This window comes from Trachurus japonicus, chromosome 15 (assembly GCF_045865225.1).
Source record: "Trachurus japonicus isolate A0001 chromosome 15, Traja_1.0".
In the NCBI taxonomy this organism is placed as follows: Eukaryota; Metazoa; Chordata; class Actinopteri; order Carangiformes; family Carangidae; genus Trachurus; species Trachurus japonicus.
In genome coordinates, this window is record NC_140921.1 from 24,392,147 (window position 1) to 24,405,683 (window position 13,537).

At 39.4% G+C, this 13,537-nt stretch overlaps 1 protein-coding gene across 1 annotated transcript; it reads right to left on the reverse strand.

Annotated features, from left to right (window-relative positions):
• Positions 1-5,314: 5,314 nt before the first annotated feature.
• tsnax (translin-associated factor X) lies at positions 5,315-13,508 on the reverse strand. Its single transcript, XM_085800679.1, has 6 exons — positions 13,171-13,508; positions 12,337-12,426; positions 12,109-12,223; positions 11,717-11,847; positions 6,720-6,829; positions 5,315-6,026 (listed from the first exon to the last, which is right to left on the reverse strand). The coding sequence occupies exons 1-6, from the start codon at positions 13,184-13,186 to the stop codon at positions 5,649-5,651; spliced, it is 840 nt and encodes a 279-aa protein (XP_085656805.1). The 5' UTR covers positions 13,187-13,508; the 3' UTR covers positions 5,315-5,648.
• Between the last annotated feature and the right edge of the window lie 29 nt (positions 13,509-13,537).

Genomic DNA, 13,537 nt, shown 5'->3' on the forward strand with positions numbered 1-13,537 from the left:
TGTGTGCACCTCTTTGTGGCGTAAGTGCTGTGAGACTTTCACACTAAAGATATGTAGCAGGTTTATAATCAACATACACATAACACATAACACATAACACATATGGGTCATTCCAGAATTGGAGGACATTTAAGGACTGAAACACCTCAAAATTTTACTATTTATTTGATCATTTTCTGCTATATATTTAAGAAATACAGGTAATTAATCATCAAATAATTATGTTTGGCCAGCTCAGGACTCAAAGTGACACTTTTTATTAGATATTTTATATATTGTGTGTGCTGCTTGGTGCAACCCTGTTACCAATACTCAGGAACCTGTAAAGGTATTATATAAGTATTTATCTATAAATATTTGCCAAAATACATAATAAATATAATCATACACACTACCAAAATGACAATAGGATAAACCCTCATGAGCTGATACAGTCATTTAAGATAATTTTAAGATAAATTACACAGTAACAGGGTTGAAATTAGAGTAACAGGGTTGAACAAAGTAACAGGGTTGAATAGATTCATTACTTTTGATTGTAGATTATGACATAAATCGCAACCCTGTTACTCTGGAGTAACAGGGTTGCAAGTAACAGGGTTGCAAATCAATGCTTATGTCAGCTGTTTAGCAGAAGAAAGATGCTAGCTATGGAATGTAATGTTACTGTAAGGTTGAGAACAAACTTAGTTATTTAAAGGAACAAAGAAAACTTTGAAAATATTTTGCCTTATTCTGGTAATATGAGTAACAGGGTTGCACTGGTTAGAGTGACGCACTCAATCAGGGCAGACGAAATATGAAAAATATGAAAAATAGAAGAGAGGACTTACTTTGTGTCTACCCATGCTATTATCTAACAGTTTGATAATACAAATTATTTTGTGTCATGTGTCTCATACTTCTTTTTCTTCTTCTTCTCTGCTAAAAAGGTTTTGGTAACAGGGTTGCATGGATGTTGTGGGACACAACTTTAGTGCAAAATTACTTTTATTTAAAATATGTTTATGATTAAACTAAGTGTTTTTACACTTACAAAAGACATAAATCAACAAAATCATACAAAAAAATTAAAATTTTAAACTTATTTTAACCGGTTTATTTGACATGCATGTTGGCCATTAAGAGGGTGGGACAAGAGAAAAAGGCCATTTTAGGGGGTGCTTAGAGTTATTTTGTATTTTAAATAATATTTTGGAACCAGTTTTTGTATAACTATATTTATATTTTGTCTCAGAGTAATTATAATTTTCACCACAAATGCAAGTTTTGGAATTTCATGCATGATTTATTGAAAATGAATGGGTGGGACATGAAATGTCCTCCAATTCTGGAATGACCCATATGGGACATTTAGAGTTGTACGTTGTAAAGATACTTTCAGGGGCCTTTAATGCTTGAATGAAATCAACATTGCACATAAAATATCAAATTAAACACGTACGTCCCCTTTACTGTCAACGCCATACAGTATGTTGACAGGCCCAGACTATGTAGATATGCAGGTCAAATAGTTGTTTGTGTGCGTGGTATTTTGCAGTGTTAGAGCCCTCTAACACATCCTTGTGTTCTTTGTTTAAGCAGTGAGGGGGTGCATGAGAAGAGACCCCACATAGAGCTGAGTCCTTTCATGCTTCTCCCGAATGCCCCATTGATTCAGCTTGGCTGAGCTGAGACTGATGGACAAGATTTAGCGATGAAAAGCTCCGTTCAGCCGACATAACAGAGTGCAGACCCTACTTGCTCAGGCTGCACCACGGAGGATGAAAGGGCTGAGTGGCAGGATGAAATCCACTGCCTCACATGCACAGCAGAATGAGATCACCTGCACAGTATTAAAGATTAGAAGCTCTTAATGTCCTTTGGCAAACTGGTCAGCCAAATGCCTGTGACTGGACAACAACTCTGGGCGCAGCATGTTTACTCATGCTTCATATTTCACAACAGTGGCCTCAAGGAGAATTTTTTCCCCAGAAGATTACTTTTCTCAAAAGAAAATAGTTTGTTTTACTTCATTTAGTTCTTTAGTCTACAGACTTTATCTCATTCTCTGATGCATAAAATGAAGATGGTGATGCCCCAAATCTTCAGATTACCTCTGAGACTTTGCAACTATTATCTGTCATTTTACTCCTATCACATTTTAGCTTTCAGACTTTAATTAAAAAACAGACAGTGACCAGACTATGTAGGAAATGTGGGCATGGAGCAGGGTCGTTGCATAGGGGAGAAAGGTGATAATAATTCTAGGGGCCCAGCGCCCAGTAGGGCCACAAAAAACCCCAGTATAGTCTAATCCAGCCTTTCTCAAAGTGGGTGCCGCGGCACACTGGGGTGCCTTCTGACTGCGTCAAGGGTGCCGTGAAAAAAATAGGCTACCTCTTCTGACATTTCATAGAATACATTCTCTTTATATGTGCAAAGGGGCCGTGTCCACCGTCTACTTTCCATTCAGATCCTATGGAGCTCGGAAAAAAGCTGTCGGAGTTTCCTTTTTTTGTTGCTGCGCTCAGAGCGCTTAGAGTTGAAATGTATATATATATGTATATACCAGCTGTGGAATGGCTATCAGGACGACCAGGAGATCTCCCAGTCGGCCGCCCAGCCAATATGCTCCAGTGAACAGGTTGCCCTGCGCGGTTATGCGGCCTCTATGACCAGCCTCAGAGAATTAAGGCTAATGTAAGTCAATCATGTTCTCATGATAATCTTCAAGGTTTCCTTGAATTAATTAATGGAAACAGTCCAACCATTATTTATACCACTTCTTATCTTTTTACATCTCACTCATGGTTGCGATAGTGACGCAGACTCTCATCAATCCAGACTACTAAATGATTTTTGTTTAGCCTCCTGTCTTTATCTAATTCTTTTTGTTCAGATATAACTGAACATTCATGACCAAACATATAAAATAACCAGCAATGTTTGTTCGTTCTTAAATTGTAGAATGGCGCAAAGCCTCATGGGAAATGGGAAACGCGCTAGAGAAAAGTCACTGAGAAAGTTATCATTAAACTAGCAGCTACGGCTAAAAATGGATATTCATGTGAACGCGTGCCTGCGCGCATGTAGACCTTCTCTCTTCCTCTCACATTGCGGATTATTGTGTGCGTGTGTGTGCATATGTAGGCTACAGAGGCACCTATGCATAAATACTGTAATACTGTCCCGTCTAAATAAACAGGACATTTACATTTAGGCTATGCAGTGTCATTTTGAATTATATTTTACACAGGGGTGCCGTGAGATTTTATGCACTTTTGAAAGGTGCCCTGACTGAAAAAAGTTTGAGAAACGCTGGTCTAATCTTTGTATGACTGATTTATTCTGCATAAGACCCTGACTAATACTCATAGTAATGCTGCATTAGCATCAAAACAAAGTAGGGTAAATAAAAAATAATAATACATACGTAGTCTAAGAAAAAAGTTAGGGGGTAGGGGCCCACTTTATTATTCTTTAAGGGGGCCCAAAATTTCTAGCAACAGCCCTGCATGGAGTCAGAAAGTGAGTGTGTTTGTCAGGGTCTGTGGAGTAATGGGCTCTATGCACAGCTCCACTACTTCCTGAACTTAATGCTGCTCCTTTGTTTCCTGTCTTACATTATTGGACAAACTGATTAATCCAGGTGTGTCTGGCCATTGTGACTGCACAGACACACCTGGATTAATCAGTTTGTCCAATAATGTAAGACAGGAAACAAAGGAGCAGCATTAAGTTCAGGAAGTAGTGGAGCTGTGCATAGAGCCCATTGGAGCTTTTGTCACAACTAAATCACTTGATCAGAAAAGAAGTTAGGATGAAATTCAAGCTGATTTTTTTTTTTCAACTGTGACATTTTCTAAATGTCTGTGTTGTGCTCCACCATGTTTCTACTCTTCTGTTGTTTAATTCATCCATAGCTGTAGCCTACACCAGTGAGAGTGGCTGCTTTCACCAGAAGATGTCAGACTTTGCTCAGGTGTAGATATTGGCTTTGTTTCCACATGCTCCCTTTGTCAAGTATTTTCATTTATTATAGTATAGTAATAGTTAAAATGTTCCTCCTTTACATGCTCCCTGGTATCTGCATGTTGTTTACCTTTAGAAAATGTTGTATAATGCAAGTATCTATTTAAAACAGCAACGTTTTTGCATACATATCCACAATATAGTAATAATGTGACTGCTAGCTCTCTGTCTCCAATAATTACAACTCAACTGCAACAATTAAAAACTTAGCTCAGGAGAATTTCTCATTTGCCGTTGCACAGTCTCTGACACTTGCAGCTCTCTATACTTCCACACAATAAACATTGTTATTCATAGTTGGACTGTAATTTGATTTCATTTTCAATTAAAAACTATGATATATACAGTACATACAGCTCCCCACACATCATATGTAATTTGATTGGCCCACTTAATGATGTTCATATAAAAAAAGAAAACAAACAGCAAGACCCAACTACCTTTCTCCCTCTCCCTGTCTCATGTTCAAAACTCCATGAAATAATAGGGCATGTTTTCACAGCAGTAAAGTATAATGATTTGCTGTGCTTCATTAAATTCAGTTAATAGAATATTGGCTTTTAGTTTTTATAGCAGTACATTCCCTCCCAAGAATACAGTACTAATATTTGCCACCAGGTGGCACAATTACATAACATTGAAAAACTATGGAAGTATATGGAATACCTCTGCATTAAAACAATACAGTATCCTTAGTCTGGGTATGAGAAAATAAAAATCTATGAGCCAACATAAAACTGAAAACCTTCCATTAAGTCAAAAGACATTAGTCAAAGACAGATTTTCATAGATGAGCAGTGCCAGCCCAGGAAGCACCACAGCTGCTGTCCAGGATATGATCTGCAGCGGCAGCACTGTTGTGGTTTGAATGACCAGGCTCATAAACTCACACTTTGTCTGAGGTTTGACTGTAAAATTTCTGTTATTGCAAACATGAATAAGAGCTGTTGTTGCTGCTGACAAGAGATTATGCAGGAGGACTGCTGCTCTGCATCCATCTGGGTGTAGATAACTGACACCATCAGGTGAGGAGGAACGAGCAGGAAGGTATCAGTTCTCTGCCAGGAATATTCCTCAGCATGCTCCAAACCTAATTCTGCATTTACGTCATTGCAGCATGGTGAGGATTGTTTAAAGAGGATAGAATGAGGAGGCAAGGGGTTGCTGTGTGTGTGTTGTGTGTGTGTGTGTGTGTGTTTGCCAGTGGGCCTGCCAGAGAATAGGCACGTACAATACATGTAATTGTCAAATGTGCCTCCTCCACACAGATTATCTGTGCGATAGAGAGAGGAGGGCAGAAAGAGAAAAATAAAAATAAACATGCACATTATCAAAGCAGCTCACTGACTGGGAGATCATGGCTTATTTGGCAAAGAACTTTTATTCATGCAAAACAAGTGAAGTCATCAGATTTCTATCAAGAAAAAAAAATCTATTGTCTATTGCAACACAAAAACAACTGTTTTTTTTTTAAATTGTAATGATAAAAACAAAATCAGCGGGCGTGTTAGGTAACATATGACACATCTGGCAAATCCCATTAAAAATACATACAAACAGTAAAACTGGAACAAAACTCAGAGGGACAATGACACCGCAAAGAACATAAACAATTGTGTTGAAGCTGCGGACGACTAAACCACTCCCTCCTCTGTGTCGATGAGTGTGGTCCTACTGGAGAACACGTCGGCCAGCATGTGTTTGGGGATCTCTGAGCCGCGCACACGCAGGGTGTAGCAGGCGTCCTCCACCTTCCCCAGGCTCTGCCGCAGTGTGTGCAGCTTCTTGGACACCTCGTACGGCCCCGTGTTCCCTATGAAGGAGAAACCGTCGTGGATCTGCCGCAGGAACTGGCTCAGCTGGAAGGGCGTGTCAATGTCGCCGTTGCCAACGCTGCTGATGCACATTCGCATCAGCTCGCCGGTGAGGTCGGCCACGCCCAGCAGGTAGTCTGAGGGCGTGACCTGGAAGGTCAGGACCTGAGCTCCCGCTGGCTGGGCTTCAGCGGCGCCCTGAGATGAAATGCAAAAAAAAAAAAACACGTGAATCCCAACAAAAATAGTCTGTTTTTCTAACACTACAAAAATATTTCCAAGATGCAATTGTCGCTTTGTGCAGCTGTGCTTACAGGAAAAAGCTCTGACAACAACAACAACCAAACATAGTGCAGTTTTTCTCAAACATGATGATGCTTTTACTCCGAAATACTGATGTTCACTCAATTTTGCCTCTTTGTCAATTTTGTGCATCAGCAGGGACCCGTCGTCTCTGAAAATAACTGCCAGACTGGATAAAATCACATAATGACACATAATGCTTATGCAGTACATAGCACCACCCAATTCTGCCATCGCCACTGCTTTCAAAGGAAATGTAAAACAGAGTAGTAAAATGAAGATACAAATTACTTGACCGTTTAACAGTACTTGCTTTCATGCTGAGAGTTAGAAGAAAAGATCAACACCACTCCCAAGTCTTCGCGCTCAATATAAAACTACAGAACCTTGTGCCTGCAGGCTGTAGCTTCTTATGTAACGTGTAGACATCCAACACAGAGGAATAATGCAAAAAAGGATATATCCCAAAATTATAAACTATTCCTTAAATCGTTAACTTCTTAAAAATTTCACACCACAACTAAGAAATAAAAGCAGAATAATTAAAGTGAGCTTAAAAACTAAACAAGGTATGCATCTTTACTGCACCTTCTCTGCCCTCATGAACACCAGTCTGGCATTGATCTCCTCCAGGCTGATGAGGCTGCGATGACGGATGTAGTGCAGGAAGGAGACGGCCTCCACATACTCCTGGATACCTAATGCATGAAATCACATTTACATTGATTAACACAAGCCACTGGCTGCTGAATCCATAGGTACTAATGTAAAACCACAACTATGAATGAAAACAAGGTCGGCTATGTATCCAGTGAGCGCAGCACGTAGAGCGTGTGTAAACACTACATGGTATATGTGCGGTATAGATCACAGATGGAGATAACGATTCAAATAAAACCTGTTTCCTGTGGCGGTCTTTTGATTGAACAACAGTGGCCATTTCTTGTGGTGGGTTGAGATGACCCCTCATTTGTTTTCTGGCCCTGTGTCAACAACAATCAAATAATCACAGGACGGAAGACTTTGTGTCTGAAGTTTACTTTTGGAGCGGCAATTGAACTTCAAAGGGACTCCCTATCTCCCTGCAGCTAACCACAGTGCACTGCAGAGCGCCGGGAGGAGGATCCGCTTCATCTCCACTTCACTCACAATGACTTTCACTGCTCTTATTAGGATTTTAGTCCAATTGCAGAAGCATTTTTCACATGGGCCAAAGCCACCATGTTTAACATTTATGAGCTAACTCACAGCCTACTTTTTTAACATTAAATCTGTACTAATATCTATTTATTTTCTCGCAATTTATTTAACTACTTTACTTTTTTGAATTGCCCTTTGGGGATTTTTAAAATAATTCTTATCTTATCTTATTTTAAGCCGTTCCACTAGTTTTCCCTTTTGTTATTTCCTGAATTTAATTTTGGGGTATTTATTTTACTCTTTTATTTAATTTACTTTCAAATAATATCTCTTTTAGTATGTCTTCATTTTAAATTTCTTCCTCTTATTTCAGGTTTTACTGTTTTTATTACCGCTCTACTCCTCTATTGAAGTTTTTTTTATTTATTATCATCCTATCTTTATTGTTGCTCTCTAGGCTTCAGTGTTTCCTTAGTGCAAATTTATGAGCATTTCCTCAGTTCCTGTTATTATTGTCTTATTGTTTTTAAGTATTACTTGGTCATAGACTCCTTTGTGTGTGTGTGTGTGTGTGTGTGTGTGTGTGTGTGTGTGTGTGTGTGTGTGTATATTTTGGAGTTGATTATTGACTGAACCTCCAAGCTCCCTTTGTATTATTTATCTAACCTTTGTCCTTTTAGCCTTTTAAGCCCTGAAAACTATATTTTCTCATTTGATATCAAGTGAAAGATTTCTGTGATTGGGATTCAGTGCTGCCTAGAGGTTTGTTTACATTCTTACCAGCTCACTCTGTTTTAAGTTTGTCACATCTCACGTCTATTTTTAGTTCACAGAGAGAAATCTGTTTATCAAGGCACCAGCACTGCACCTAGAGTCTGGATAGTTCTCCCAAGTTTTCTGGCCGTGGTGAGTAGAGTAAAGCATCGCATCTATTTGCTTCTGTGTACAAGTAATAATAAGTAATACCTTGGCCCCAATGTTACACTCCCATTTGTCAAGGCCCCACTTGAACAGCCTTGAGTCATTAATCAATTATTTATAGAGCAGAATAAAGGCTTTTAGGATAATAATAACAAGCAAACATTCTTTTGTGTATTTTGTGTATTTTTTCTCCACATGCTTGATGTGATGCTGCTCATCATGATGCCGGAGGAAGAAGATGATTGAGTCCATTAGAGGCTGGACGTACCTCTGCTGCACCAGTTGCAACATGTGAGTCAAAGTCTGATGACTTTTGACTCATCAGACTGGCACCGGCAGCATGAACTCAGTTTGACTTGAAATTCACTTTTTGCTAATTTTGTCATGATTATTTCATCATAGAGAAAAAACTTAAAGGGACAACGGGGAGTTTGTATTTGGTTATGAAAACGTCTCATGTTAATGTGGATGAATCTACGTTACCCGCATTTGTTAATGGCTCCATTTTCGATTAATATATCGTTTTGTCTCCATCGTTATTTTATTGTTATAATTAATGGTGGAAACGCTGGGCGAGCCGACCAGCGTTTCCTTACTTTCGGTTTTGCAGACGCTGCCCAGTGGGTCATGATAACAACGCTGCTGAATCGCCGTTTATGGTCGGAACTACAACGGTATCTGATCGTCTTCGAACCTCTGACTTTCACTCTTGATGAATGAAAACATTCTTGGCAAGACGTCCGTCTTGCGCCGGTCCAAGAATTTCACCGTGCGCGCAGAGGCTCATGGTAAATGTAGTATGAATCAGGGATTTTAAATGAACAGAAACTAAATCCTATGTAAGTGTGGAATATAGTATACATCACTTACACTTTATGTCCAGCCCCAGGGCTTTATTTGGAGAATTTTTTACAACCTTTCTCAACAACAAAAAAAAGCTGCAACAAACATTGAAACAGTGCCAGTAGCTCCACAGCTGTGACACTGGCTTAGAGAGAATACAACCCGACAATCTGAGGCGGACAGGATATGACATGAAAAGGTTACACAGGCCTTGAGGCGAGCAGGCGGAGTTCAGTTCCTGAATTTACTGCCAGGAGCTGCTGATGTTATTTGCTCTGAAGCAGCAGTTACCTTTGGTCAGTGAGACCCAGAAAAAAACATACAAGAAAAAACCGTTGCTGCAGATAATGTCTAACAATGACTCAGGGAAAATACAACGGTATTACTGGCACAGTGGTTGGAAAAGTTGAGGGCTTAAAAACAGCTTAAATACTCATTGTTTTGAAGGGTTGCAGAAATGCTACGACACGTTCCTGTACTGGGAAAGCTGAGTATAGTGTCTTAAACAAATGCATGAATGTCCACAGTTGATTTAAAGTTTTTTTGAGCTGAATGTTTTACCACAGAGAGAATAGCCCCACCAGCGCGCTAGTGTTTGCACTGTGCTATAGCTGCTAGCTGGGTCAAGCTAAAGAGCTTATCAAAGCACCACACTGCCTTGTTATCAGTGTGGTAATTGGGTTCAGATTTAGTCCATAATATCTTTAATGGTCTTTATATTTTTAAAAAAGCAAAGCCATTACACACGCCTGGAGACTTCTCATCCAGCCAAGATTATCTGGAGAGCCCATGCAGCGAGCCTAGTCTCAATCTAATAAAGACGATAAAAATGGGGGAAAAAAAGAAAGGTCTAATTGGTGGGAACTGCCACTGGTCACGTCGCAGAGGATGCAGCGGTGATTCCTGAGTGACCACAATCTAAAAATGACTTCCCCAGCTGCTAGATAACAGCTAACCCTCGCTCCGACTGATGTTTTTCTCCAAACTGTGCAGACATTTTGGCTACGCTAACAAAAACTGATATTGATGCTAGTGGGAAAACAACTTTATCAGAGGGTGTGTCTATCATATCCAGGCCTGCATCAAGGTCATGCTCTCACACTATCAGCGACTTTTACAATAAATTGGAAGCAAAAAGTGGAGATCGGCGTGACAACAGCCAAGCAAAGAGAAAGCTCCCATGTAATTAACTTTTTAACTCACATGATTTGTCAATTCAGAAATGTATTGTTGTGTTAAAGAAATACAGTAACAGACTGCAAGCTGTCGTTTTAAATACTTCATTCAATCATTAATTCTGCCTATTTAAAAGCCATTGCCATTGGTTTGTCAAATAAAAATATTACATATCAAATGGATCAGCTGACTGGTTACATTCAATCAAGTCATATACTGATTAAAGTGATCCAGTCTGGACCACGACTTTAACCCAATATCACAAGACTTCTGAGAAATAAATCAGCCTGCAACCAACATTTGCTTGAATCTTGCTGCAAAGATATTGTGTATTATATGAAACATGGTTGTCATACATAAGAGTGAAAACAGCTCAGTAGTATCAAAGTTTACAGGTAAAAGTTGAAGTGGAAAAACAGCTCACAGCTCTTAAATCAGTGTGTCCATCTTGAAATATTATGATGAATGAGTGGAGAAATATGTGGCTTTAGTTAAAGTCGTTTATGTGTCTGTTTCTTTCTTAAGCCACAGTGCTGTGTTTGTCATTTGCTCTTTAAAATACACCCGCATATTTCTATGTGTATATACCGGAATATAAATTTAAGAATTGCCCAACTTATCCTAAATTCTTCTTTTCATGAACAAGGGGTTACTATACTCAGGCTATCTGAAGCTTACAGCCTTTGTTTGCTTTTTATCTGTGGAACAGGAAGGTATCTTTTTATCTGACAACCTTGCCTTCAACATTTTTTCGTGCACTCTTATGGCCACAATACACTGTAATATTATAAGGACCGAAACAATGTTTCTTTAAGAGTTATTTAACCTTACCCATGTGTTCAATATCTATTCCATAACATTTTTTGGTAATCTTTTGTTATTATATCAGATGCACACAAAGCTTGTCATTATCATTTGATTAATCATTGCTTTAAAAGGAAACAATTTTAAAAAAGGAAAAAAAAGAGTTATTTAGCCAAATAGTTCTATCCAATGTGATTTATGAGTGAGGCATATAACTAAAGCTTGAGTTTAGTGTTACATCTATTCAATAGGTGCAGAGAGATCCAGTATGTTAGTGTGAGAGGATGAGTGCTCTTCTCAAAGTGTTAAGGAGATTCCTGAAGACAGAGAAGACGCCCCAGCGCTAAAATTATTTAGGAGCTTGTTCCAACATCACATTTGGTGGAAATACAATGGCTGGCTTCTTCATTGCAATGGACAAAATGTACAAGGCAGTATGATTGAATTTAAAAGAATGGGACCTAAAGTCGCTCTGGAGGCAGGCACTAGAGACTTAATTAATTTCAGGAAGCCATGGAGTAGCCAGTGGAGGTAAATAAGCACTGGAGTGACATTTGCCCTTTGGGCTGATCCAAGACCACATGTGTGCTGCCACATTCTGGACTAAGTGTAGCGGTTTCACTGCGCATGGGGCGAGTCCCACTAGAAGGACACTGCAGTGGTTAGGATGAGAGATACTGGACCTGAGTGAAGGAACCCACCTGGAGTGAAGGCTCTGTGAAACTGATGGATGTCCTCTCCCCTCAGCTCCTCGGCAATTTGACCGATTTTCTGCCTGACTGCATCCAGTTTTCCATCTGCTTCATTCAAAATGTCCTCTGTATCTGGTACGCTTGAAGAGAAACCCCACAGAACAGAATAAACACAAGGTCTAAAGCAATATCTAAAGGCAGATGTAGATTGAGCCAAATGAGAAAGATATATAATTGTATACACATGTAGCTGAGATTAAAGTAAAAGCAACAGCTTTATTTCAGCTTTAAACTGTTTTGTAAGTCAACTATAAATCGTCAAACTGAGCAGAATTTACTCATTTAATATGACTTGACACTAAACTGCACCAACTAACACGCCTTTCTATGACAGTACATACCTGGTCACTCTGTGCAGAAGAAAAATTGTCCTCTTGCTTTCAATGGTAACGTCTCGAGAGATCTTAACGAGACGCTCGTACTTGTCGTGTTTGGTGTCAAGCTCCTGCTGAAAAACTTTTAAAAAGAAAAGAAGCTTTAGTTAATATGTATACTATATTCAAAACACTCATGACATACAGCAGATACACAGGTGGGAAACGTGATCAAGATGCTGAGGATGCAGTTACCTTTGAACGCAGCGATGACAGGGGAGGATGGGTTGACGCTTGCATCACGGTCATGTGCTGTATCAGCATTTTTCCGTGGACATCCTTCACCTGACACAGAGAAATTCAATGATGCTGCAGTTTGCATTTAATAACTAAATGTCTCCAGTCGCTGTCATTCTCTCTAGACTGACCATGACAAATTAAAGCACCACACCACCAGTTTTGAAGATCAGTTTACTCTGATCTCATCAGTTGGACTTCTGACTAAAAATAGTCAAACAGGTAGGCCTATTGGTACTGAAACCCACTGTGGCAACTAAACCGTGGGATACCTCAGGTTTTGTGAGGTTGATTTCGACTACTGTTTTTTTTAAAGAATTACTGCAGAATTTACACCTAAAGCCGAAACAATTAAACTGCAGGTTCATTACAAGTTAATATGACTAGAACCCACAAATTGGCACATGTGGGTGGATTCTAATGATTGTAATCCATTTTAAGAAAGGGACACAGTTTCACAGCTTTCATTTTCTTACTTATTATTTTAATAGTTTATTCTCTGAGAACAAAATGAGTAGGCTACAGTTTAATTTGGAAGAGATGCTCAGAGACATGGAGCAACATGGGGACATGGTCACTTTTATAACTAACAAATAAAGAAAATGTGGTGACAATAGTGAGAACAAACCGACAGGTTAAATATTATGGTCATTCACAATCACAATCTCGCTCCAGTTCAGCCACACAGCCAGTAGCACTGTTAGCTAGTGCGCTGTAAAGCTATCCCATGCTGTTACCAACAATAAACCTTGTGCTAAAAATGTTAAATTATGTCTTAAAAGTCGGACTTACCGTCTCTCTTACTCATGCTGCCTGTGTTGTCCTTTATCCTTTTAATAAATTGAACAGTTTCGGGCTCTATTCGTGTTGTAGTTGAGCTGTTTTAGTTTGTTTCGTCCAAAGAGTAGCAGCCTGCTTCACACCTATCTGAGGTGATCCAGGTCCAAGCAGCTTCACTTCATCAGAGGTGAGACCATCCCTCAGTTAGAATAAATACACTGACTACACTTTCGACTCCCAAGCAGCGTCCTTCAACTAGAAAAGAAACGTGTTTTTTTCTTTAATAACAGGCACTCCTGTGGACCTCATTCATATCGGGGCTTCAGCGCTGTTTACACGCGTAGCAAGAACTGGAGCGCGGTGCATCCTGGGAGTTGTA